The sequence below is a fragment of the Pseudophryne corroboree genome, chromosome 4 (genome assembly GCF_028390025.1).
Source record: "Pseudophryne corroboree isolate aPseCor3 chromosome 4, aPseCor3.hap2, whole genome shotgun sequence".
NCBI classification, from domain to species: domain Eukaryota; kingdom Metazoa; phylum Chordata; class Amphibia; order Anura; family Myobatrachidae; genus Pseudophryne; species Pseudophryne corroboree.
This window is the reverse complement of record NC_086447.1, coordinates 879,192,452-879,219,654: the sequence shown is the minus strand read 5'-3', so window position 1 is coordinate 879,219,654 and position 27,203 is coordinate 879,192,452. Positions and strand designations below refer to the sequence as shown.

Genomic DNA, 27,203 nt, shown 5'->3' with positions numbered 1-27,203 from the left:
AGGGCCAGTATTTTTAATGAATTAGCAGCTGGCTGTAACATCTCATTGTATGATTACTTTCACTTTCAGATGTGGCAGCCTCTAGTGGCTGCCTGTGCAGATAACAGGGAATATCAGGCATGTACTGGTTCTCTGGTTTACAACTATTTTCTAATGAGCATAACTAGCTTTTTCATTGACTCTGTAGGAGAGATTAATGTAACATTTTGTAACAGTGTTCTTTACTTTTGTAAGGTAAAGAACTGGATTTATTGATATTGCTCTGATATGTTTTTCATAGACCATCAAATCTGCAGATATTGCTAAATTACGGAAAGTTTCAAAGCCACCCCACCTGCTTATGAGAATTATGGATGTCTGTCTTCTGCTGTTTCAAAAGAAGCTCAATCCAGTGATGATAGACTCTGAGAAAGGCACATGTAAACCTTCCTGGGGGGAGTCCTTAAAGGTAACTAACTCATCACGCTGTACTATAGATGACTTGTTTTATTACATTGACCCTTATCAATGTATGTTTTTGTGTTGATTTACTGTCCTTAAAACCTCATTTACATGTACAGTATGATTTGGCCCCTATGCATTAAAGACCTCAGAATGATTCCCTTAGTGAATATACTGGGTGAATATTTAGCTTTCTTATCTTGCCAACAGACTGGTCAGTCCGGAGGCAACCTTATGTGTCAGTGTGGTACGCAGATTAGGAGTTTAGAATCACTTAGGTCAAATAGCAAATTCGGAGTTTGGAATCACATAGGATTATAGAACTGTAAATGGGTAATTGGCAGGGTGTTCACCGACAACAAGCCTACTAAACAGCTTTACCCCTAAGGGACTATAGTAACCATATTTTCAGATTTATGTTCCCATAGCTAAGCTGCACAGTTCACATCTCTGCCAACGAGTTAGGTATTGTTATTGGTGGGTTGATATCCACCTTATATCACCGACCTTGTTCCCATAATGGTGTTGCTTCAGCAGGGCAGTCATTAGACTAGTTTGGTACCAGCTTCACATAGTGGCTGTCACCTGCCCCCCTCCTTACATACAGTGGTGTCGAGAGAGGGGGGGAGAGGGTACAAATTACCTGGGCCCAGGTCTGATGGATGGGCCCAGTGAGGGCTCAGAGGGGGCCCTGGGCCCCCTCCCTCTTACCTGGCAGCAGCAGCTGCAGCTCTTCTCCTCAGACCAGCACACCCTGCTGTGGAGGTGCTTGAAATACTTTTTTTTTTTCAGTATTTTTTTCTAAGGGTACTTGACCACAACTCCTGTGATTAGCCATACCCCTTGAAAAGTACTTGGGCCCAGCCCTGCTCTCGACTGCCCTGCTTACATAGCAACAGGTACCGTGTGGTGTGCAGCTATGAACAGGGCCGAAACTAGGATTTTTGGAACCTGGGGCAAGGCAGTAATTTGGCGCCTCCCATGCACACACACACAAACACACACACTTTGGAACCATGTCAAAAACACAGTAATAAAATAGTTGGCAAAGTGACAACCAGCACCGTCAGGGTGCAACCAGCACACATTCCCTAGGAAAATGGATAGGAACACAAGAAAACTAACATGCACCTCAGATAGAGTCTTATGGGGGACTGACTGGCTGCTGTAGGAATACAAAGCCCGGTATGCCAGTCAGGACCTAGGACCAATTAAAGAGGAGGAGTACCAACTTTCTGAGGAGGGGGAGCACACAATGTGGGTTATCCTGGCTGCAGAGAGGAGTCTCTAGGACTGGCTGGTGTTATAAACCTGATATAAGCCATGCAATCACTGTATGACTACAAAGCCCTGCATGCCAGTTGGGACCTAGGACCATGCTTTAGTAGGCAGCCGCTATTGTGGCGTATAGAGATCTCACCTCAGTAATTATTGGCCGCTAGTGCTTCCTCTCGCCCTGTCCTCCTCTGGTGGAGCTGCCGTGCAGGAAGGGGGAGGCCCTGAGGAACAGGGCCGGGGGCAGACGTAGGAGCGTGTGAACAACCACCCCACCCCCATTCATAAGTCTTCTATTTGCCTGGGGGGTTGGTTTCCCAGGAGTCCACACTGGTGGTACTGGGGAGTGGGGACCTGCAGCGAGGGTTCTGGGACCCGGCAGAAGGTAGCCCCTTAGGGCTGAGAGGAAAGAGGGGAGGCAAAGTACCCATCTCTGCACTCAGTTTCTGCACCTGGGGCGCATGCCCCCTTAGAGCGCGCCTACCCCCCCCCCCCCCCCCACCCCCCCCAGTTGCGGCCATGCTATGACTTCCATTGTTGTTATTATGAAGTAGAGTTTATTGCAGTGACTGCTATTTTGTAACAAATATGTAAAAGGATTAAAAAAAAATCTATGCAAGTTTTCTACAATGAATGCAGTTCTAGAGATAACATTTATGGCCCTGTGTATTCCACAGCTCATGAGTTCTACTGGATTTCTACAGTCACTTCAACAGTTCCCAAAGGACACTATTAACGATGAGACTATGCAGTTAATACAGCCCTATTTTCAGATGGAAGATTTCACGTTTGAAAATGCGAAGAAGGTCTGCGGCAATCTAGCTGGTCTGTTTATATGGACAGAGGCAATGGCATCATTCTATATTGTCAACAAAGAAGTAGAGCCTATAAAGGTAGATAGCTCCTAAGATATAACATATAGGGTGGAATTCAATTGTTTGAAAAGTCGGTTGGGTGTCTGTTTTTTCCTCTCTATTAGATAAGAAAAAAAGGGTGGTATTCATGTGACCGGCGGTCGGGAGACCGACAGTCACATGACCTCCACCGACATCCCGCCCGCTCACTATGCCGATAGTCGGCATGCCGGCCAACAGGGACTATTTCCACTTGTGGGTGTCCATGACACCCATAGAGTGGGAATAGAATCCGTGGCGACCGCAGGTCATCACCAAGCCCGCAGCGTGGCGAGGGCAGCAAGCCCGCAAGGCTTGCTGCCGGGATCCCGGCGTCGGTATGCTGACCGGCGGTCTCCTGACCGCCGGTCAGACATACTACACCCGAAAAAACAGACACCCAACTGACTTTTCAAACAATTGAATTCCCCCCATTATGTCTACTTCAATCACTGGCTGACAGGCAACTTTTAGCCAGGACTTGACTTTAGTAACATAGTGTTGCCTGCATATATGGGCTTATAGTTAATATGCAAGTAATAATTTATAGATAACATTACAATGGTACTTATTAAATATATATGAACACAAATCTGGCTCTACTATACACATATTGTACCTGATAGCTGGTTGCATTATAATCCATGTCCACTTAAATGTAATCCATCCCTTAAAAATGAGCACCATCCATCAGCATGATAGAAGCCATCTATTGACTATGATGCAAGCAAGTATCTCAGTAGGTGCATGGATTTACCTGGTGGCTAAGAAGCAGGATATAACACAGACACTCCTATTGTACAGTGGCCCAGGCGTAGGCCATCTTAACAGCATTGTAGGCCCTGGGCAAAGCAATGCACTGAGGTCTCTACCCACACATTCGCAGGAATACATTAAAAAATGTAAAAAAAAAATCATAACTTACCTCCTGTGATCCTGCACCTTCTCTCCACATGCTTCCATACAGTGACTGATTGTCAGCACTGTGATGATAGCTCCAGCCATCCACCAATCAGCATGCTGACAGACATTCACTGTCTGGCTGCAGGCTGGGTAGCAGCTAGAGAATGCTGCCCGTCATCTCTGCTGATTGTGTGTAACTCACAACCAGAGCATTTTAACAGTATTCTCTATCTGCCCAAAAAGAAGCCCCAGAGGCACCAGCCTGCCCCTGCTCAAAGACCCATACTCGTCGGGACCTGGGTAGATGCCCTGTGTGCCTATATGTTAAGATGGCCTTGCCCAGGAGCAGACTCTGCCTATTTCTCTGACGTCCTAGTGGATGCTGGGAACTCCGTAAGGCCATGGGAAATAGCGGCTCCGCAGGAGACTGGGCACAACTAAAGAAAGCTTTAGGACTACCTGGTGTGCACTGGCTCCTCCCTCTATGACCCTCCTCAAGACCTCAGTTAGAATTTTGTGCCCGGCCGAGCTGGATGCACACTAGGGGCTCTCCTGAGCTCTTAGAAAAGAAAGTTATATTTAGGTTTCTCTATCGTCCTAGTGGATGCTGGGGTTCCTGAAAGGACCATGGGGAATAGCGGCTCCGCAGGAGACAGGGCACAAAAAGTAAAGCTTTTTCCGATCAGGTGGTGTGCACTGGCTCCTCCCCCTATGACCCTCCTCCAGACTCCAGTTAGATTTTTGTGCCCGGCCGAGAAGGGTGCAATCTAGGTGGCTCTCCTAAAGAGCTGCTTAGAAAAAGTTTAGCTAGGTTTTTTATTTTACAGTGATTCCTGCTGGCAACAGGATCACTGCAGCGAGGGACTGAGGGGAGAAGGAGTCAACTCACCTGCGTGCAGGATGGATTGGCTTCTTGGCTACTGGACATCAAGCTCCAGAGGGACGATCACGGGTACAGCCTGGATGGTCACCGGAGCCACGCCGCCGGCCCCCTTGCAGATGCTGAAGACAGAAGAGGTCCAGAATCGGCGGCTGAAGACTCCTGCAGTCTTCAAAAGGTAGCGCACAGCACTGCAGCTGTGCGCCATTTTCCTCTCAGCACACTTCACACGGCAGTCACTGAGGGTGCAGGGCGCTGGGAGGGGGGCGCCCTGGGAGGCAAAATGATACCTATAAAGGCTAAAAATACCTCACATATAGCCCTAGAGGCTATATGGAGATATTTAACCCCTGCCTAATTTCTCTAAATAGCGGGAGACGAGCCCGCCAGAAAAGGGGCGGGGCCTATCTCCTCAGCACACGGCGCCATTTCCTCTCACAGTTCCGCTGGTCAGGACGGCTCCCAAGTCTCTCCCCTGCACTGCACTACAGAAACAGGGTAAAACAGAGAGGGGGGGGCACATTTATGGCGATAATTTGATATAACAAAGCAGCTATAAGGGAGCACTTATTATAAGGCTATCCCTGATATATATATAGCGCTTTTGGTGTGTGCTGGCAAACTCTCCCTCTGTCTCCCCAAAGGGCTAGTGGGTCCTGTCTTCGTTAGGAGCATTCCCTGTGTGTCTGCTGTGTGTCGGTACGTGTGTGTCGACATGTATGAGGACGATATTGGTGTGGAGGCGGAGCAATTGCCAAATATGAGGATGTCACCCCCTAGGGAGTCGACACCGGAATGGATGCCTTTATTTATGGAACTACGGGATAGTGTCAACACGCTAAAGCAGTCGTTTGACGACATGAGGCGGCCGGACAATCAATTAGTGCCTGTCCAGGCGACTCAAACACCGTCAGGGGCTGTGAAACGCCCTTTGCCTCAGTCGGTCGACACAGACCCAGACACAGGCGATGACTCCAGTGGTGACGGTGACGAATCAACCGTATTTTCCAGTAGGGCCACACGTTATATGATTTTGGCAATGAAGGAGGCGTTACATTTAGCTGATACTACAGGTACCACTAAACAGGGTATTATGTGGGGTATGAAAAAACTACCTATAGTTTTTCCTGAATCAGAAGAATTAAATGACGTGTGTAATGAAGCGTGGGTTGCCCCTGATAAAAAACTGATAATTTCAAAGAAATTATTGGCATTATACCCTTTCCCGCCAGAGGTTAGGGAGCGCTGGGAAACACCTCCTAGGGTGGACAAGGCGCTAACACGCTTATCTAAACAAGTGGCGTTACCCTCTCCTGAGACGGCCGCACTTAAAGATCCATCAGATAGGAGGATGGAAAATATCCAAAAAAGTATATACACGCATGCAGGTGTTATACTACGACCAGCTGTAGCGACTGCCTGGATGGGCAGTGCTGGGGTAGTTTGTCAGAGTCCCTGATTGAAAATATTGATACCCTGGACAGGGACAATATTTTACTGTCGTTAGAACAAATAAAGGATGCATTTCTTTATATGCGTGATGCACAGAGGGATATCTGCACACTGGCATCACGGGTAAGTGCTATGTCCATTTCGGCCAGAAGAGCTTTATGGACGCGACAGTGGTCAGGTGATGCGGATTCAAAACGGCATATGGAAGTTTTGCCGTATAAAGGGGAGGAGTTATTTGGAATCGGTCTATCAGATTTGGTGGCCACGGCTACTGCCGGGAAATCCACCTTTCTACCTCAAGTCACTCCCCCACAGAAAAAGGCACCGACTTTTCAACCGCAGCCCTTTCGTTCCTTTAAAAATAAGAGAGCAAAGGGCTATTCATATCTGCCACGAGGCAAAGGTCGAGGGAAGAGACAGCAACACGCAGCTCCTTCCCAGGAACAGAAGCCCTCCCCGGCTTCTACAAAAGCCTCAGCATGACGCTGGGGCTCCTCAAGCGGACTCGGGGATGGTGGGCGGTCGTCTCAAAAATTACAGCGCGCAGTGGGCTCACTCGCAGGTAGATCCCTGGATCCTGCAGATAATATCTCAAGGGTACAGGTTGGAATTAGAGACGGATCCACCTCGCCGTTTCCTGAAGTCTGCTTTACCAACGTCCCCCTCCGAAAGGGAGACGGTTTTGGAAGCCATTCACAAGCTGTACTCTCAGCAGGTGATAGTCAAGGTACCTCTTCTACAACAAGGGAAGGGGTATTATTCCACTCTTTTTGTGGTACCGAAGCCGGATGGCTCGGTAAGGCCTATTCTAAATCTGAAGTCCTTGAACCTGTACATAAAGAAGTTCAAGTTCAAAATGGAGTCACTCAGAGCAGTGATAGCGAACCTGGAAGAGGGGGACTTTATGGTATCCTTGGACATCAAGGATGCGTATCTCCACGTTCCAATTTACCCCTCACACCAGGGGTACCTCAGGTTCGTTGTACAAAACTGTCACTATCAGTTTCAGACGCTGCCGTTCGGATTGTCCACGGCACCTCGGATCTTTACAAAGGTAATGGCCGAGATGATGATTCTTCTTCGAAGAAAAGGCGTATTAATTATCCCATACTTGGACGATCTCCTAATAAGGGCGAGGTCCAGAGAACAGCTAGAGATGGGATTAGCACTGTCTCAAGAAGTGCTAAAACAGCACGGGTGGATTCTGAATATTCCAAAATCCCAGTTAATGCCGACAACTCGTCTGCTGTTCCTAGGGATGATTCTGGACACGGTTCAGAAAAAGGTTTTTCTCCCGGAGGAAAAAGCCAAGGAGTTATCCGAGCTTGTCAGGAACCTCCTAAAACCAGGAAAGGTGTCTGTACATCAATGCACAAGAGTCCTGGGAAAAATGGTAGCTTCTTACGAAGCAATTCCATTCGGCAGATTCCACGCAAGAATTTTCCAAAGGGATCTGTTGGACAAATGGTCAGGGTCGCATCTTCAGATGCACCTACGGATAACCCTGTCTCCAAGGACAAGGGTGTCTCTTCTGTGGTGGTTGCAGAGTCCTCATCTATTGGAGGGCCGCAGATTCGGCATACAGGATTGGATCCTGGTGACCACGGACGCCAGCCTGAGAGGCTGGGGAGCAGTCACACAAGGAAGAAACTTCCAGGGAGTATGGACGAGCCTGGAAACGTCTCTTCACATAAACATTCTGGAACTAAGAGCAATATACAATGCTCTAAGCCAGGCAGAACCTCTGCTTCAGGGAAAACCGGTGTTGATCCAGTCGGACAACATCACGGCAGTCGCCCATGTGAACAGACAGGGCGGCACAAGAAGCAGGAGTGCAATGGCAGAAGCTGCAAGGATTCTTCGCTGGGCAGAGAATCATGTGATAGCGCTATCAGCAGTGTTCATCCCGGGAGTGGACAACTGGGAAGCAGACTTCCTCAGCAGACACGATCTTCACCCGGGAGAGTGGGGACTTCATCCAGAAGTCTTCCACATGCTGGTAACCCGTTGGGAAAGACCAATGGTGGACATGATGGCGTCTCGCCTCAACAAAAAACTGGACAGGTATTGCGCCAGGTCAAGAGATCCGCAGGCAATAGCTGTGGACGCGCTGGTAACGCCTTGGGTGTACCAGTCGGTGTATGTGTTTCCTCCTCTGCCTCTCATACCAAAAGTATTGAGAATTATACGGCAAAGAGGCGTAAGAACGATACTAGTGGTTCCGGATTGGCCAAGAAGGACTTGGTACCCGGAACTTCAAGAGATGATCACGGAAGATCCGTGGCCTCTACCTCTAAGGAGGGACTTGCTTCAGCAGGGTCCCTGTCTGTTTCAAGACTTACCGCGGCTGCGTTTGACGGCATGGCGGTTGAACGCCGGATCCTAATGGAAAAAGGCATGCCGGAAGAAGTCATTCCTACTTTGATTAAAGCAAGGAAAGAAGTAACCGTGCAACATTATCACCGAATTTGGCGAAAATATGTTGCGTGGTGCGAAGATCGGAGTGCTCCGACGGAGGAATTTCAACTGGGTCGATTCCTACATTTCCTGCAATCAGGATTGTCTATGGGTCTCAAATTGGGATCTATTAAGGTTCAAATTTCGGCCCTGTCGATTTTCTTTCAAAAAGAATTGGCTTCAGTCCCTGAAGTCCAGACCTTTGTGAAGGGAGTGCTGCATATACAGCCTCCTGTGGTGCCTCCAGTGGCACCGTGGGATCTCAATGTAGTTTTGGATTTTCTAAAATCTCATTGGTTTGAACCACTAAATAAGGTGGATTTGAAATATCTCACTTGGAAAGTGACCATGCTTCTAGCCCTGGCTTCTGCCAGGAGAGTGTCAGAATTGGCAGCTTTATCTTACAAAAGCCCATATCTGATTTTCCATTCGGACAGGGCAGAACTGCGGACTCGTCCGCATTTTCTCCCTAAGGTGGTGTCAGCATTTCATCTGAACCAGCCTATTGTAGTGCCTGCGGCTACAAGTGACTTGGAGGACTCCAAGTTACTGGACGTTGTCAGAGCATTAAAAATATATATTGCAAGAACAGCTGGAGTCAGAAAATCTGACTCGTTGTTTATATTGTATGCACCCAACAAGATGGGTGCTCCTGCGTCTAAGCAGACGATTGCTCGTTGGATCTGTAGCACAATCCAACTGGCACATTCTGTGGCAGGCCTGCCACAGCCTAAATCTGTAAAGGCCCACTCCACAAGGAAAGTGGGCTCATCTTGGGCGGCTGCCCGAGGGGTCTCGGCATTACAACTTTGCCGAGCAGCTACGTGGTCAGGGGAGAACACGTTTGTAAAATTTTACAAATTTGATACTCTGGCTAAGGAGGACCTGGAGTTCTCTCATTCGGTGCTGCAGAGTCATCCGCACTCTCCCGCCCGTTTGGGAGCTTTGGTATAATCCCCATGGTCCTTTCAGGAACCCCAGCATCCACTAGGACGATAGAGAAAATAAGATTTTACTTACCGATAAATCTATTTCTCGGAGTCCGTAGTGGATGCTGGGCGCCCATCCCAAGTGCGGATTATCTGCATAAATTGTACATAGTTATTGTTAACTTATTCGGGTTATTGTTGTTGGAAGCCATCTTTCAGAGGCTCCGCTGTTATCATACTGTTAACTGGGTTTAGATCACAAGTTGTACGGTGTGATTGGTGTGGCTGGTATGAGTCTTACCCGGGATTCAAAATCCTCCCTTATTGTGTACGCTCGTCCGGGCACAGTACCTAACTGGAGTCTGGAGGAGGGTCATAGGGGGAGGAGCCAGTGCACACCACCTGATCGGAAAAAGCTTTACTTTTTGTGCCCTGTCTCCTGCGGAGCCGCTATTCCCCATGGTCCTTTCAGGAACCCCAGCATCCACTACGGACTCCGAGAAATAGATTTATCGGTAAGTAATATCTTATTTTTTTATTTTCAGTGAGATCTGCTGGCAACAGACTCACTGCTACGAGGGACTTAGGGGAGAGAAGCGGACCTACCTGCTTGCAGCTAGCTTGGGCTTCTTAGGCTACTGGACACCATTATCTCCAGAGGGATCGAACACAGGCCCAGCCTCGGTCGTCCGGTCCCGGAGCCGCGCCGCCGTCCCCCTTGCAAAGCCAGAAGCAAGAAGATGTTCCTGAAAATCGGCGGCAGAAGACCTCGGTCTTCATTAAGGTAGCGCACAGCACTGCAGCTGTGCGCCATTGCTCCCCATGCACACCACACACTCCGGTCACTGATGGGTGCAGGGCGCTGGGGGGGGCGCCCTGGGGCTGCAATAAGAGTACCTTACTGGCAAAATAACACATAATATAGTCATTAAGACTATATATGTGTAAAATCCCCTGCCATATATTCCATAAAAAAGCGGGAGAAGCCCGCCGAGAAAGGGGCGGGGCTATCTCCCTCAGCACACTGGCGCCATTTCCTCTCACAGCTCCGCTGGAAGGAAGCTCCCAAGGCTCTCCCCTGCAGTTTCCAGACTTCATAGGGTAAAAAAGAGAGGGGGGGGGCACTAAATTTAGGCGCAGTGTCTGTATATTAATAGCAGCTATAAGGGAAAAATCACTGTATGTATAGTGTGAATCCCTACATTATATATAGCGCTCTGGGGTGTGCTGGCATACTCTCTCTCTGTCTCCCCAAAGGACTTTGTGGGGTCCTGTCCTCAGTCAGAGCATTCCCTGTGTGTGTGCGTGTGTCGGTACGGCTGTGTCGACATGTTTGATGAGGAGGCTTATGTGGAGGCGGAGCAGGTGCCGATAAATGTGATGTCACCCCCTGCGGGGTCGACACCTGAGTGGATGGTTATGTGGAAGGAATTACGCGACAGTGTCAACTCCTTACATAAAAGGTTTGACGACATAGCAGATGTGGGACAGCCGGCTACTCAGCCTGTGCCTGCCCAGACGTCTCAAAAGCCATCAGGGGCTCTAAAACGCCCGCTACCTCAGATGCAGACACAGATGTCGACACGGATACTGACTCCAGTGTCGACGATGATGAGACTAGTGTACATTCCAATAGAGCCACCCGTTACATGATAACGGCAATGAAAAATTTGTTGCATATTTCTGATATTACCCCAGGTACCACAAAAAAGGGTATTATGTTTGGGGAGAGAAAACTACCAGTGGTTTTTCCTCCATCTGATGAATTAAATGAAGTGTGTGAAGAAGCATGGGCTTCCCCCGATAAGAAACTGGTAATTTCTAAAAAGTTACTAATGGCGTACCCTTTCCCGCCAGAGGACAGGTCACGTTGGGAGACATCCCCTAGGGTGGATAAAGCGCTCACACGTCTGTCAAAAAAGGTGGCACTACCGTCTCCGGACACGGCCCCCCTAAAGGAGCCTGCAGATAGAAAGCAGGAGGCTATCCTGAAGTCTGTATATACACACTCAGGTATTATACTGAGACCGGCTATTGCTTCAGCATGGATGTGCAGTGCTGCAGCTGCATGGTCAGATTCCCTGTCGGAAAACATTGATACCCTAGACAGGGACACTATATCGCTAACCGTAGAGCATATTAAAGATGCTGTCTTGTACATGAGAGATGCACAGAGGGATATTTGCCGGCTGGCATCTAAAATAAACGCAATGTCCATTTCTGCCAGGATAGGATTGTGGACTCGGCAGTGGACAGGAGATGCAGATTCTAAAAGGCACATGGAAGTATTGCCTTACAAGGGTGAGGAGTTGTTTGGGGATGGTCTCTCTGACCTCGTTTCCACAGCGACAGCTGGGAAGTCAGCATTTTTACCCCATGTTCCCTCACAGCCAAAGAAAGCACCGTATTATCAGGTACAGTCCTTTCGGCCCCAGAAAGGCAAGCGGGTTAGAGGCGCGTCCTTTCTGCCCAGAGGAAGAGGTAGAGGGAAAAAGCTGCAACATACAGCCAGTTCCCAGGAACAAAAGTCCCCCCCCGCTTCCTCTAAGTCCACCGCATGACGCTGGGGCTCCACAGGCGGAGCCAGGTACGGTGGGGGCCCGTCTCAAGAACTTCAGCGACCAGTGGGCTCGCTCACGGGTGGATCCCTGGATTCTACAAGTAGTATCTCAGGGGTACAAGCTGGAATTCGAGACGTCTCCCCCTCGCCGTTTCCTCAAATCTGCCTTGCCGACAGCTCCCCCGGACAGGGAGGCAGTGCTGGAGGCGATTCACAAGCTGTATTCTCAGCAGGTGATAATAAAGGTACCCCTCCTTCAACAAGGACGGGGTTACTATTCCACAATGTTTGTGGTACCGAAACCGGACGGTTCGGTGAGACCCATTTTAAATTTAAAATCCTTGAACACTTGATGAAGTCCTGAAGGACGAAACGCGTTGGGCATTCCATGATCCTTCCCAGACCAACCTCCTGAACCTAAGATAAGCACTTTTTACACATTTACTGCAAACTGATGTGTACCTTGTACTTTTAGATTTTTTCTTCTCTCTTAACCATATTTTTGTTCACATTTTTTATGAATTCTTATGCTTAAGCATGTTTTCTTAAACTAAAATTTTATCAGTGTTTTTTAATCGTGTAAAATAAATATGCTTTTATTTTCTATATAAAAAATCTTTTTACGTTCCTTTACTATAGACACCATTGGTCGCTTGTGCCCATATTCTTGGTTTCTATAACACTTATATAAGAAGGTTCAAGTTCAAGATGGAATCGCTCAGGGCGGTGATTGCAAGCCTGGACGAGGGGGATTACATGGTATCACTGGACATCAAGGATGCTTACCTGCATGTCCCCATTTACCCTCCTCACCAGGAGTACCTCAGATTTGTGGTACAGGACTGTCATTACCAATTCCAGACGTTGCCGTTTGGTCTGTCCACGGCACCGAGGGTATTTACCAAGGTAATGGCCGAAATGATGATACTCCTTCGGAGAAAGGGAGTTTTAATTATCCCGTACTTGGACGATCTCCTTATAAAGGCGAGGTCCAGGGAACAGTTGTTGATCGGTGTAGCACTAGCTCGGGAAGTGCTACAACAGCACGGCTGGATCCTGAATATTCCAAAGTCGCAGCTGTTTCCTACAACGCGTCTACTGTTCCTGGGGATAGTTCTGGACACAGAGTTGTCATCTCTAGTCAGAGACCTCCTAAAACCAAAACAGGTGTCGGTGCACCACTGCACGCGAGTCCTGGGAAAGATGGTGGCTTCTTACGAAGCAATTCCATTCGGAAGGTTCCATGCAAGGATATTTCAGTGGGATCTGTTGGACAAGTGGTCCGGATCGCATCTTCAGATGCATCGGCTGATAACCCTGTCTCCAAGGACCAGGGTGTCGCTGTTGTGGTGGCTGCAGAGTGCTCATCTTCTAGAGGGCCGCAGATTCGGCATACAGGACTGGGTCCTGGTGACCACGGATGCCAGCCTTCAAGGTTGGGGGGCAGTCACACAGGGAAGAAACTTCCAAGGACTATGGACAAGTCAGGAGACTTCCCTACACATAAATATTCTGGAACTAAGGGCCATTTACAATGCCCTAAGTCAGGCAAGACCCCTGCTTCAACACCAGCCGGTGCTGATCCAGTCAGACCACATTACGGCGGTCGCCCATGTAAACCGTCAGGGCGGCACAAGAAGCAGGATGGCGATGGCAGAAGCCAGAAGGATTCTCCGATGGGCGGAAAATCATGTGTTAGCACTGTCAGCAGTGTTCATTCCCGGAGTGGACAACTGGGAAGCAGACTTTCTCAGCAGACACGACCTCCACCCGGGAGAGTGGGGACTTCATCCAGAAGTCTTCCAAATGGTTGTACACCGGTGGGAAAGGCCACAGGTGGACATGATGGCGTCCCGCCTCAACAAAAAGCTAAAAAGATATTGCGCCAGGTCAAGGGACCCTCAGGCGATAGCTGTGGACGCTCTGGTAACACCGTGGGTGTACCAGTCGGTGTATGTGTTCCCTCCTCTGCCTCTCATACCCAAGGTACTGAGAATAATAAGAAGGAGAGGAGTAAGAACTATACTCATTGTTCCGGATTGGCCAAGAAGAGCTTGGTACCCAGAACTTCAAGAAATGATCTCAGAGGACCCATGGCCTCTGCCGCTCAGACAGGACCTGCTGCAGCAGGGGCCCTGTCTGTTCCAAGACTTACCGCGGCTGCGTTTGACGGCATGGCGGTTGAACGCCGGATCCTGAAGGAAAAGGGCATTCCGGAGGAAGTTATCCCTACGCTAATTAAAGCTAGGAAAGAAGTGACCGCAAACCATTATCACCGCATATGGCGGAAATATGTTGCGTGGTGTGAGGCCAGGAAGGCCCCAACGGAGGAATTCAGCTAGGTCGATTTCTGCACTTCCTACAGTCAGGGGTGACTATGGGCCTGAAATTGGGTTCCATTAAGGTCCAGATTTCGGCTCTGTCGATTTTCTTCCAAAAAGAACTGGCTTCACTACCTGAAGTTCAGACACTTGTTAAGGGAGTGCTGCATATTCAGCCCCCTTTTGTGCCCCCAGTGGCACCTTGGGATCTCAACGTGGTGTTGGATTTCCTAAAGTCGCATTGGTTTGAACCACTTAAAACCGTGGAACTAAAATATCTCACGTGGAAAGTGGTCATGCTGTTGGCCTTGGCTTCGGCCAGGCGTGTGTCAGAATTGGCGGCTTTGTCTTGTAAAAGCCCTTATCTGATTTTCCATATGGATAGGGCGGAATTGAGGACTCGTCCCCAATTTCTCCCAAAGGTTGTTTCAGTGTTTCATTTGAACCAGCCTATTGTGGTGCCTGCGGCTACTCGTGACTTGGAGGACTCCAAGTTGCTGGACGTAGTCCGGGCCCTAAAAATCTATGTTTCCAGGACAGCTGGAGTCAGAAAGACTGACTCGCTATTTATCCTACATGCGCCCAACAAGTTGGGTGCGCCTGCTTCAAAGCAGACTATTGCTCGCTGGATCTGTAGCACGATTCAACTTGCACATTCTGCGGCTGGACTGCCGCATCCTAAATCTGTAAAAGCCCATTCCACGAGGAAGGTGGGCTCTTCTTGGGCGGCTGCCCGAGGGGTCTCGGCTTTACAACTTTGCCGAGCAGCTACTTGGTCGGGGTCAAACACATTTGCTAAATTCTACAAGTTTGATACCCTGGCTGAGGAGGACCTAGAGTTCGCTCATTCGGTGCTGCAGAGTCATCCGCACTCTCCCGCCCGTTTGGGAGCTTTGGTATAATCCCCATGGTCCTTACGGAGTTCCCAGCATCCACTAGAACGTCAGAGAAAATAAGATTTTACTCACCAGTAAATCTATTTCTCGTAGTCCGTAGTGGATGCTGGGCGCCCGTCCCAAGTGCGGATTGTCTGCAATACTTGTATATAGTTATTATTTAACTAAAGGGTTATTGTTGAGCCATCTGTTGAGAGGCTCAGTTATATTTTATACTGTTAACTGGGTATAGTATCACGAGTTATACGGTGTGATTGGTGTGGCTGGTATGAGTTTTACCCGGGATTCAAAATCCTTTCCTTATTGTGTCAGCTCTTCCGGGCACAGTATCCTAACTGAGGTCTGGAGGAGGGTCATAGAGGGAGGAGCCAGTGCACACCAGGTAGTCCTAAAGCTTTCTTTAGTTGTGCCCAGTCTCCTGCGGAGCCGCTATTCCCCATGGTCCTTACGGAGTTCCCAGCATCCACTACGGACTACGAGAAATAGATTTACCGGTGAGTAAAATCTTATTTTTTGTGCCATCAGACACTTTATTCACTGTGTGGCTGAAGGTAGTGGTTCCCAAACATTAACATTGTAGTGTCCTGGGAGAGTGATGAAATCCAGCTTAGCCCCTGACTGCAATAAGTCATTACAAATCGTTACTCCACTATCTCCTCATATGTGTTCTGAACATGGATAAATGCTTGAGAATTGTAAAAAAAAAATATGGTAAATTGTGTGCAAGCATTATGACCTATTTTGTGACATATTTATACATGAAGAGTGAAACTTGCTCAGGAAAGTGATGTTAAACTATAAGGTGATTATGAATAGAAATATCAGATGTCAGCTAAGATTGATACGAATATTATTGACAGTCCAGGGATAGGTAAAATTTACCATTTTGTATAATTTGGGCTAATGTCAATAAGGAGGAAAATGAGAGATGGTAGAAACCAGAATCAGATAGAAAGACTGCGTAGGGAACATACTGTGACCGCAGCAGCATAAACACACCGTCAGGGATTCCGTAGCGCCGCTCAGTGCATCTTGTTTTTCTGTATTATAACATTGATCACCCATGTTACGTTTATCATGCTTAACCGTTCTTCTCCCCGCCACCTTAGTTAGATAGGGAAGTCTGCATTTTAGTTTTAGTATTTAATAGGCCTCCCTATCAGTCAGAAAAATAAAAGCTGACCCCTTTCACGCCAATTACAGTTGTTGTGTCTTTATTTTATAAGATAAGTGTGCTTGAGTGGCGCGTGGATGCATCTGACGTGTGAGGTTTAATAGGAGGCTTGGAGAGCACTTTCCCACTACTGCTATTCTATAGAGCATTGCAGGAATAGATGTTGTGTGCATCCAAACAAGCTCACCCCACATCTAAACAGTGCAGGGCGAGCCTGGAGCAGTCCAGCAGCTCGGAGCACTGGACACACCCACAGAGTGATGTAGAGGCGTGCCAATGGTGCGTGCAGCAGTATCGCGTCTTCTTGTTTTCATATGTTAGGAGGTATGCAAGTAGTGTGAGCATATGACAGTGTTTTCTTCATTCAGAAGAAAATTAACTGAGGCGATGAGAAAAATCAGTTATGAATGTGAAACAGTACACTGTACAATACTGTGCAAAAATTTTAGGAAGGTGTGGAAGAAATGCTGTAAAGTAAGAATGCTTTCAAAAATAGAATTGTTAATAGTTTATTTTTATAAATTAAAGCAAATTGAATGAACAGAAGAGAAATCTAAATCAAATCAATATCTTAATATCTAAATCAAACTACCCCTTGCCTCCAAAACAGCGTCAATTCTTCTAGGTACACTTGCACGCAGTTTTTGAAGGAACTCGTCAGGGAGGTTATTCCAAACATCTTGGAGAACTAACCACAGATCTGCTATGGATGTAAACTTGCTAAAATCCTTCTGTCTCTTCATGTAATTTCAAACAGACTCGATGATGTTGAGATCAGGCCTCTCTGGGGGCCATATCATCACTTCCAGGACTCCTTGTTCTTCTTTATGCTGAAGATAGTTCTTAATTTTAATGGCTGTATTTGAGGTCATTTTCCTGCTGCAGAATAAATTTGAAGCCAATCAAATGCATCCCTGACGGTATTGCATGATGGATAAGTACCTGCCTGTATTTTTCAGCATTGACGCACAGGGAAACGGGCAACGTTAAAGACTGTAGACACAGTCCTTGGTCAACCAAGGAAACTTAGTGCATCAGATGAAAGACACATCATGCTTACTTTCCTGTGAAATCTGAATATGTCCAGCAGTGCCATCAGCTCAGAACTGGCAAAAACCAGTGGGACCCAGGTACATCCATCTACTGTTCGGAGAAGTATGGCCAGAAGTGGTCTTCTTGGAAGAATTGCGACCAAAAACCATACCTTCGATGTGGAAACAAGGTCAAGCGACTCAGCTATGCATGTAAACATAGGAACTGGGGTGCAGAAAAATGGCAGCAGGTGCTCTGGACTAATGAGTCAAAATCTCCTATATAATAGCCCAGATCTGTGACTTTGTGCTTCATTTGCTAACACTGGGCGGAGTCACAACACTGGGCGGAGTTAGTCAAATGAGTCACAGATCTGGGCAAATCTATAGGAGACTAGGAACAGAAGCAGATGGTTTGGGCATGTCACAGGCAGGGGTGCATACCTCCCAGCTTTCTTCAGGCAGAAGGAGGGACACACGCACAGTGAAAAGGGGGCGTGGTCAATGAAAAGGGGGCGTGGCTTCGCGGGAGCACCCACAATCGTGAGCCACGGCCCCGTTTCCGTCAGTGAGGGGGCATGCCCAGCGCTCTGTGAGCTGCTGGCATGCCCCCAGGGGTGGATTATGAGTCCGGGTGGCCCAGGGCACTTGAGACAGGGGGGCCTATCTCATTGCTGTGCCTGCTGTGGGTTTGGGGGCGTGGCCTAATCGCGCCCACGTGACCACGCCCCCTTATGCAAATTCCGGGAATTGTTTTTTGTTTTTTTATGGGATTTTGGCCCCTCAGCTAGGGGTAAATCCAGAGGGGGTGGTCGCTCCCCCCTACACACCCGCACAGGCAGAAGAAAGCAGGGAGGCTGCTGCCTCCCTGCAACACCACAGACCTGCCAACACGCAGCAGCGTGTGCTGACTGTAGCACAATGCTGTTGCTGGCAGGACGGGGGAGCTTCAGAGCTGGGACAGAGCTACTCCTGCCGGCGGGCCACCTAAAACTGTGGGGCCCGCAGTACATACCCCCTGCTCCCCCCCCCCCTTAATCCGGCTCTGCTGCCGGACCCCCCACTTAATCCGTACCCCCTGATCCCCCCTCTCCCTCTGTCTCCACTAAATAGTCTATTCACTGCTGCTCTCCAGCCTCCCTCCAGCCGCAGCGTCTCCTGGGGGCTAACCAGTCACTCCCAGTCTCCCCTTACCACAGTGCCCGGCAGCCGCGCAAGGTCCGCGGTATGTGACTGAGGAGTGGGGGGGGGGGGGGGTTGCGGATGGGCAGAGGAAGCAGGACTCCAGCCTGAGAGAGTCAGCCATGCCAAGTCTCCACCAGCAGCAGATCCCAACAGGCTGGAGTGGAACAGCAGCAGCCAGCAGCAGTGACTCCGGTAAGACACATCTGTCTGTCACCACTGTTCTGTCCCTAATACCAATCTCTCCCGTGCCCCGTGTTCTGTCATGTCCCTGTCACCCCTGGCCTTGCCCTGTCACCCCTGGCCTTGCCCTGTCACCCTTATCCTAGCCCTGTCACCCTTATCCTGGCCCTGTTACCCCTATCCTGGCCCTGTCACCCCTGGCCTTGCCCTGTCACCCTTATCCTGGCCCTGTCACCCCTATCCTGGCCCTGTTACCCCTATCCTGGCCCTGTCACCCCTATCCTGGCCCTGTCACCTCTGTCCTGGTCCTGCCGCCCCCTACCCTGGCCCTGTCACCCCTATCCTGTCCCTGTCATATCTGTCCTGGCCCTGTCGAGCCTGTCCTGGCCCTCCACCCGCAGCATCTACAGACACCCTCCCCCATCCGCAGTCCCCCCCGCACCCGCTACATTCTGTACATCATGCCCTGCAGGTGCTGTTCACGCCGTCGCAAGGGGCTGCGCCTCCTTCACCATCGCACGCCCTTTCATTGTGCAATATTTAACCACTAACAAAGGAATGCAGGTAATACTCCATATAATACAAATATTGAACCCCAGATAGGCATGTAAGGGTTAAGGGGGCGTAGCCCCTTGCGACGGTGTGAAGAGCGCCCATAGGGCGCGATGAAGCACCTAGTTTTAAATATTTATCTGTAATAAAAGGCAGTTTGTTTGCCGAATGGCTGGAAGGCGGAACAATAATGAGTGTCTGCAGGCAACATTAAAGCATGGTGAAGGTTCCTTGCAAGTTTAGGACTGTATTTCAGAAAATGGAGTTGGGGATTTAGTCAGGATTAGTGGTGTCGTCAGTTCTGAGAAATACAGGCAGGTAGTTATCCATCACACAGTACCATCAGGGTGGCGTCTGGTTGGCTCCAAATTTATTCTGCAGCAGGACAACGACCCCAAACATACTGCCAATATCATTAAGAACTATCTTCAACATAAATATAAAATAAGGCATCCTGGAAGTGATTATATGGACCCCACAGAGCCCTGATCTCAACATCATCAAGTCTATCTGGGATTACATGAAGACAGAAGGATTTGAGCAAGCCTACATCCACAGAAGATCTGTGGTAAGTTCTCCAAGATGTTTGGAACAACCTCCCTGCCAAGTTTCTTCAAAAACTGTGTGCAAGTGCACCTAGAAGAATTTATGCTGTTTTGAAGGCAAAGTGTGATTTGATTTAGATATTAAAATGTTGATGATTTGATTTAGATTTCTCTTCTGTTAATTCACTTTGCATTTTCTTAATTGATAAAAAATAAACTATTTTTAAAGCATTCTTACTTTGAGCATTTTTTCCACACCTGCCTAAAACTGCACAGTACTGTATGCCACACAGTGCATATTTAATGTCAAGTAGTTACAGTAGTTGCAAATAAATATTCTTATTGCGTTGTTCTATTTTCTTTTAGACAAATATGATAAAGGAAGCTGATCGTTTAAAGTTTGTTAATTTTGAATTGTCCAAGGTGCAATCCCAGCTGGATCAGAAACAAGCAGAATTGTATAGGGCACAGGCAAAATTTGATGCAGCCATGTTACACAAAATGGTGAGTGAATGATGAAATTAGCAAACAACGGTCCAGTTTTTAAGGGTATCCATGCTTGAGCCCAGATGGTTAAATCAAAGAGGTACTAATGAAGTCACCTGTGCTCAAGCATGGATATCCTTAAAAACTGGATTGTAATGGCTAAGTTTGGTAAACTCTGCTCTAGGGGATGTTACACAATAACACCGCTTTCAGTGTTAAATGCAGCTGCCTATTTTAGATACTGCATGTCTGAGACCCTGGAAGGGTTTCGCAGTTAAAGGGGATGTGCTCAAATTGTGGGACTCTAAAAAGAGGTGTGGCCAAGTTGTAAACATCATCTAGAGGCAGAGTGGAACCTGGAAGGGAAGAGTTCTCCCGCTTGTGAGAGAGACATCTTGGAGATGGGGATCAGGGAGGAAGCTCCTGCGCTCCTCCAATGGGGAAAAGTGCGTGGCCTTGGTGACTGCTCATCTAATGCCCACAGAGAGAAAGACCTGGGGGTATATTTACTAAGATTCTATTTTGGAATACTCTTTATGAATCTTCAAAATCGATATGATTTTCTAAAATTGTTTAAGAAATCCCTGGTTTACTAAAATTCGATTTTGCATTCAATTTTCAAATCGAATTTGATAAGGATTCATGGAAGGGATTTAGAGTTGTATTTATGAAATCCCTTCCAAAATTTTTTTTTTAAATAATAATTACATCTGAAATATTTGAAAATAAATTTAGCTCTAATCTGCCTTCCAGCCTGCTTTCTACTTTCTGTGCTTTCTGTCAGTTGCTGTTAAAAAAGCACCTCTGCCTGCTCCTTGTTTAATGCATAATCTGGTGGGAGTGGTTTATTTAATGCGCGATTATGCAAAAGATGGCAGCAGAGCACAATATTGAACACTTTTGCCAAATTATATAATAATATGCCTTGCGAATATTTTTTTTTCAAATAAACCAAAGATGCATTCTGTCATGGATTGGGTGGCTTTATGTGCCTCTTTATAGTTATGATCAGCAGGGGTTTGTGGATTTGACAATGGAGTCAGAAGCCAGGAGCAATTATGCTTTATTTGCACATACTGGTATCTAACACAACCATCCCTCTGGCATTTGTCCCACAAGAATTTTTGCATACAGGGATGAATTGCTGAGGATGTAGGCATCGTGGGATGAACCAGGATAGCCAGTTACAACACTCTTGATTTTAAAATTAATTATATCATCCGGCCAGATTGCCCAATATTGTGCTCTGGTGCTATTTATTGCACATTCATGGAATAAGTATGATGTATATAAGTATATACATTTCATATATGAAATTATGGATCATCGTTACTGCACACAGAAAATTATGTCACTTGCGTAGGGGAAATACTTATCCTACTTGTATGTATGTAAATGCTAGAAGCCTAACAGGTAAACGGGGAACTAGAAGTCCTTGCCGCAAGCAAACAGTGTGATATTATAGGCATTACTGAAACCTGGTGGGACGAATCGCATGATTGGCCAGTTAATATGGATGGTTATACGCTGTCCAGGAGAGATAGATCAAACAAACGGGGTGGAGGGGTATGTCTTTATGTAAAGCCGTTTTTAAAACCTAATATACAGGAAGATATTCATGAGGAAACTGCAAACACTGTTGAAACATTATGTGTTGAAATTGCATGTGGGGGAAAGGGAAAGAAAAAGATACTATTGGGGTTATGCTACAAGCCCCCTGGTATTAATGTGTCTGACGAGGAAATGTTGCTGAAGCAAACTGATAAAGCGGCGGGAGTAGGTGACATAATAGTGATGGGGGATTTCAACTATCCGGAGATAAATTGGGCAAACAATTCATGTGATACTGCTAGGGGTAATTTGTTTTTAAACACACTAAATGATAACTACTTGCTTCAACTAATCGAGGAGCCAACTAGGTACAATGCAATCTTAGACCTGTTGGTGACAAACAATGGGGATATGATATCAAATGTTATTGTAGGGGAGCCCATAGGAAACAGCGACCACAATATGGTCACATTCAATATCAATTTTCATAAGCAGTCAACTAGGACTCTGAACTGTAGCAAAGCCAACTTTGACATGATGAGGGAAGCTTTCAGGGACACTGGGAACTTTTGTTTCAGGGAAAAAACACTGCAGAGAAATGGGAGGTGTTAAAATCGCTGCTCGATGAGATTACTCGTAAATTTATTCCTATGGGTAGCAAACAAAGGACTAAAAACTCCAAACCAATGTGGCTTAACAAAAATATCAAGGAACTAATGGGCAAAAAAAGGCGAGCATTCAAAAAAAAATACAAATCAGACGGGAAGGCGGAGTCTTTCCAGTACTATAAGGTTTGCAACAAAATATGCAAATAAGAAATAAGAGAAGCTAAAGTAGAAACTGAAAAGCTAATAGCAAAGGAAAGTAAATCAAACCCCACATTTTTTTTTTTCAATATATCAACAGAAAAAGATTAAAGAAGGAAAGTATAGGCCCATTAAAGGACAAACTGGGAGTCTTAATCAAAAATGATAATGAAATAGCGGATAAATTAAACAAGTATTTCTCATCGGTATTTACAATAGAGGACCAGATGCATGAACTTACACCTAACCTCAATAAGGATATTGTCCCACTGATAACTACTTATTTAAGTGAAGAGGAAGTCTGTGACCGATTGAAAAAAACTAATATTAACAAGTCACCTGGTCCAGACGGTATTCACCCAAGGGTTCTCATGGAACTACTCGCCGGATTAGCAAGACCTCTATTTTTAATCTTCAATGTTTCACTTTCATCAGGTATGGTTCCCAAAGACTGGCGTATAATGCAAGTAGTGCCGATCTTCAAAAAGGGAAGTAAAGCTGAACCAGGCAATTATAGACCAGTTAGTCTTACATCTATAGTGGGGAAAGTGCTAGAAAGCATTCTAAGGGATAGTGTATAGAAAATCTTTGAAGCCAAAAAGATTATTATTATTAACCAACATGGAGTTGTGAAGGATAGATCATGTTAAACAAACTTACTAGGCTTTTATGAAAAAGTTAGTGCGAACCTCGATCAGGGTAAGGTGGTGGATGTAACCTTTTTAGACTTTGCTAAAGCTTTTGACATAGTGCCACACATGAGACTTATCTATAAGTTCCAAAAATTGGGGCTAGGGAGCACAATATGCACTTGGGTTAGAAATTGGTTAGATAATAGGGAGCAACGCTTGTGGTAAATGGATCTTTTTCAAATTGGACTGAAGTACTGAGTGGAGTGCCACAAGGGTCTGTACTTGGACCACTATTGTTCAACATGTTCATTAATGATCTAGCAGAAGGTCTAGAGAGCATGGTGTAAATGCAGACGATACCAGACTATGGGGGTAATTCAGAGTTGATCACAGCAGCAAATTTGTTAGCAGTTGGGCAAAACCATGTGCACTGCAGGTGTGGCAGATAACACATTTGCAGAGACGTTAGATTTGGGTGGGTTATATTGTTTTTGCGCAGGGTAAATACTGGCTGCTTTATTTTTACACTGCAATTTAGATTTCAGCTTGAATGCACCCCACCCAAATCTAACTCTCTCTGCACATGTTATATCTGCCCCCCCCCTCCCCCTGCAGTGCACATGGTTTTGCGCAACTGTTACCAAATTTGCTGCTGCAATCAACTCTGAATTAGGCCCAATGTAAGGTTATAAATTTGGAGGGAGATGCTGAGTCTCTCCAGAATGATTTATTCAAACTGGAGTCATGGGCAGCAAAATGGAGAATGAGTTTCAATACAAACAAGTGCAAGGTAATGCACCTTGGTAACAAAAACAAAAATAACACCTTCATACTAAATGGGGTGGTCTTAGGGGACTCCGTACTGGAAAAAGATTTAGGTGTTCACATAGATAACAAACTTAGCAGCAGAATCCATTGTAGGATCACAGCAAAAAAGGCAAACAAGGTACTAGCATGCATAAATAGGGGTATTGATGCAAGGGATGAGAGTATCATACTTCCACTATATAAAGCCCTAGTGAGGCCCCATCTGGAATACTGTGCACAGTTTTGGGCACCTTACTACAAAAAGGATATGCTGGAACTACAAAATGTTCAGAGACGGGCGACCAAACTAATTAAGGGGATGGAGACGCTGGAATACCAGGAAAGACTTGCAAGGCTTGACATGTTCACACTGGAAAAGAGGAGATTAAGAGGAGTCATGATCAACATTTATAAATATTTAAGAGGACAATACACAGAGCTTGCGGGGGATCTGTTTTTGGTAAGATCAACACAGAAGACATGTGGACACCCACTTAGGTTAGAGGAGAGGAGATTCCGCACACAAAGGCGAAAAGGTTTTTTTTCACAGTAAGGACAATACGAGTTTGGAACTCCCTGCCTCAGAGAGTAGTGATGGCAGACTCAGTCAATACTTTTAAGAATGGGCTAGATTAATTCCTAATGGATAAGGATATACAGGGTTATGGAATATAGTTCACGTACTATAGTTATAATAAAATGAGGACATACAACACAATGGCAGACTTTATCAAACAGATTAAACTAGTCATGAAAATAATACAGAGTAGGAGAATACTAATAGGTTGAACTTGATGGACTAATGGTCTTTTCTCATACGTCCTAGAGGATGCTGGGGACACTTCAAGAACCATGGGATATAGACGGGATCCGCAGGAGACATGGGCACTTTAAGACTTTGAATGGGTGTGAACTGGCTCCTCCCTCTATGCCCCTCCTCCAGACTCCATTTTAGAATTGTGCCCAGGGAGACTGGTCACACACAGGGGAGCTCTACTGAGTTTCTCTGAAAAGACTTTATGTTAGGTTTTTTATTTTCAGGGAGAACTGCTGGCAACAGTCTCCCTGCATCGTGGGACTTAGGGGAGAGAAGTCAGACCTACTTCTAATGAGTTCAAAGGCTCTGCTTCTTGGCTACAGGACACCATTAGCTCCTGAGGGTTTGGAACACTAGGTATGCCTAGGGGTTCACTCCCAGAGCCCGCCGTCACCCCCCTTGCAGAGCCAGAAGTCAGAAGACAGGTGAGTAGAAGAAGATAGAAGACTTCAGTGACTGCTTCTGAGGTACCGCACAACGATCGCGCTGCGTGCCATGCTCCCACACACAGCGGCACTACAGGGTGCAGGGCGCGGGGGTGGGCGCCCCGGGCAGCATAAAAAATCCTCATACAAGCTGGCAAAGTGGATAAGATGTGCCAAGGCACAAAATCCTGACCCCCGCCAGCGTTTTTAGATTATAAAGTAGCGGGCTGAAGTGCACCATTGAGGGGGCGGGGCTTAGCCCTCACAGCTCTCAGCGCCACTTTCTCTTCACAAAAAAGGCGTAGAGACGCTGGTCCTTGCCTCCACACTGCTGTAACAAGTAACAGAGTGCAAAACGGGGGGGGGGGGGGGCACAGTTAATTTGGCTAATAAAAGTTATAAAAGCGCTAGAAACAGGTCTGGCCTTTATATTAAGGCTTCAGTACTGGGTTTGAGCGCTGGGTTGTGAGCTGGCAAACTCCCTCTGTGTTTCTCTGACAGGCTTTACTGTGGGTCTGTCCCCTATCTGCCCAGTGTGTCAGTGGGTGTCGGTACACGTGTGTCGGCATGTCTGAGGCTGAGTGTTCTTCCCAGGAGGAGACTGTGTTAGGGACAGAAATGGCTGTGGGAGTGACCATGTTGGCACCGCCGACTCCTGATTGGGTAAATGTGTTGAATGCCTTGAATGCTAATGTGGCTCTTATTAATAAGAGATTGGATAAATCTGAATCTCAGAACCAGCCATGGAAGAAATCTGTGGAGGATGTGTTATCACAGGTCCAGACCACCTCGGGGTCACATAAACGTTCATTTGCTCAATTAGCAGACACAGATACCGACACGGACACTGATTCCAGTGTCGACTATAGTGATGCCAGATTAGACCCAAAATTGGCAAAGAATATTCAGTACATGATTGTGGCAATAAAAGACGTGTTAAATATCACTGAGGACCCTGCTGTTCCTGATACTAGGGTCTGTATGGGTGGTCTTCAGTATGCCGGCTGTCGGGATCCCGGCGTACAGTATACCGGCGGCGGGATCCCGACAGCCAGCATACCGACACTTATTCTCTCTCGTGGGGGTCCACGACCCCCCTGGAGGGAGAATAAAATAGTGTGGCGCGCGTAGCGCGCCACCGTGCCCGTAGCGTGACGAGCGCAGCGAGCCCGCAAGGGGCTCATTTGCACTCGCCACACTGTCGGTAAGCCGGCGCCGGGAGCCCGACCGCCGGCATATCGTAGTGAACCCGTCTGTATGTATAAGGGAAAGAAACCTGAGGTAACATTTCCGCCCTCTCATGAACTGAATACTTTTTTTGAAAAAATGTGGGAAAATCCTGACAAAAACTTTCTGATTCCCAAGAGGATTCAGGTGGCGTATCCGTTCCCCTCTGGGGATAGAGAAAAGTGTGAGTCTTCCCCCATTGTGGACAAGACCCTATCACGGTTGGCTAAAAAGGTGGCTTTACCGTCTCCTGACACGGCAGCTCTTAAGGATCCTGCAGATCGTAGACAAGAAAGTACGTTAAAATACGTTTACGTCACCACAGGTACACTGCTCAGCCGACCATTGCATCGGCGTGGGTGAGTAGTGCTATCAAAAAGTGGGCAGATAACTTGGCATCTAATATAGATACCCTAGATAGGGATAGCATCCTGTTAACTCTGGGTTATATCAGGGATGCTGCGGCCTATCGAAAGGAGGTGGCGAGGGATATTGGAGGAGGGCATTGTGGATTCATCAATGGAATGCTGATGCTGACTCTAAGAAAGTTATGGAGTCGCTCCCATATAAAGGTGGTGTCTTGTTTGGCGACTGTCTCACTGAGCTGGTATCTACGGCTACCGCGGGTAAGTCGTCTCTTTTGCCTTATGTTCCTCCACAACAAAAGAAAGGCCATTTTCAGATGCAGACCTTTCGCCCAAATAAATACAAAAAAGGCCGAGGTTATTCCTTCCTCGCTAATAGGGGAAGAGGTAAAGGTAAAAGATCTCTGGCCGTC

The 27,203-nt window shown here is 47.0% G+C and overlaps 1 protein-coding gene across 1 annotated transcript in view; it reads left to right on the top strand.

Annotated features, from left to right (window-relative positions):
- DNAH8 (dynein axonemal heavy chain 8) overlaps positions 1–27,203 on the top strand; it is a 1,853,457-nt gene that overhangs the window by 1,560,839 nt on the left and 265,415 nt on the right. Inside the window, exons 69-71 of the mRNA XM_063918852.1 lie at positions 281–448; positions 2,394–2,609; positions 20,041–20,178. Coding sequence (XP_063774922.1) covers positions 281–448; positions 2,394–2,609; positions 20,041–20,178 — 522 coding nt within the window. The remainder of the gene's footprint in view (positions 1–280; positions 449–2,393; positions 2,610–20,040; positions 20,179–27,203) is intronic.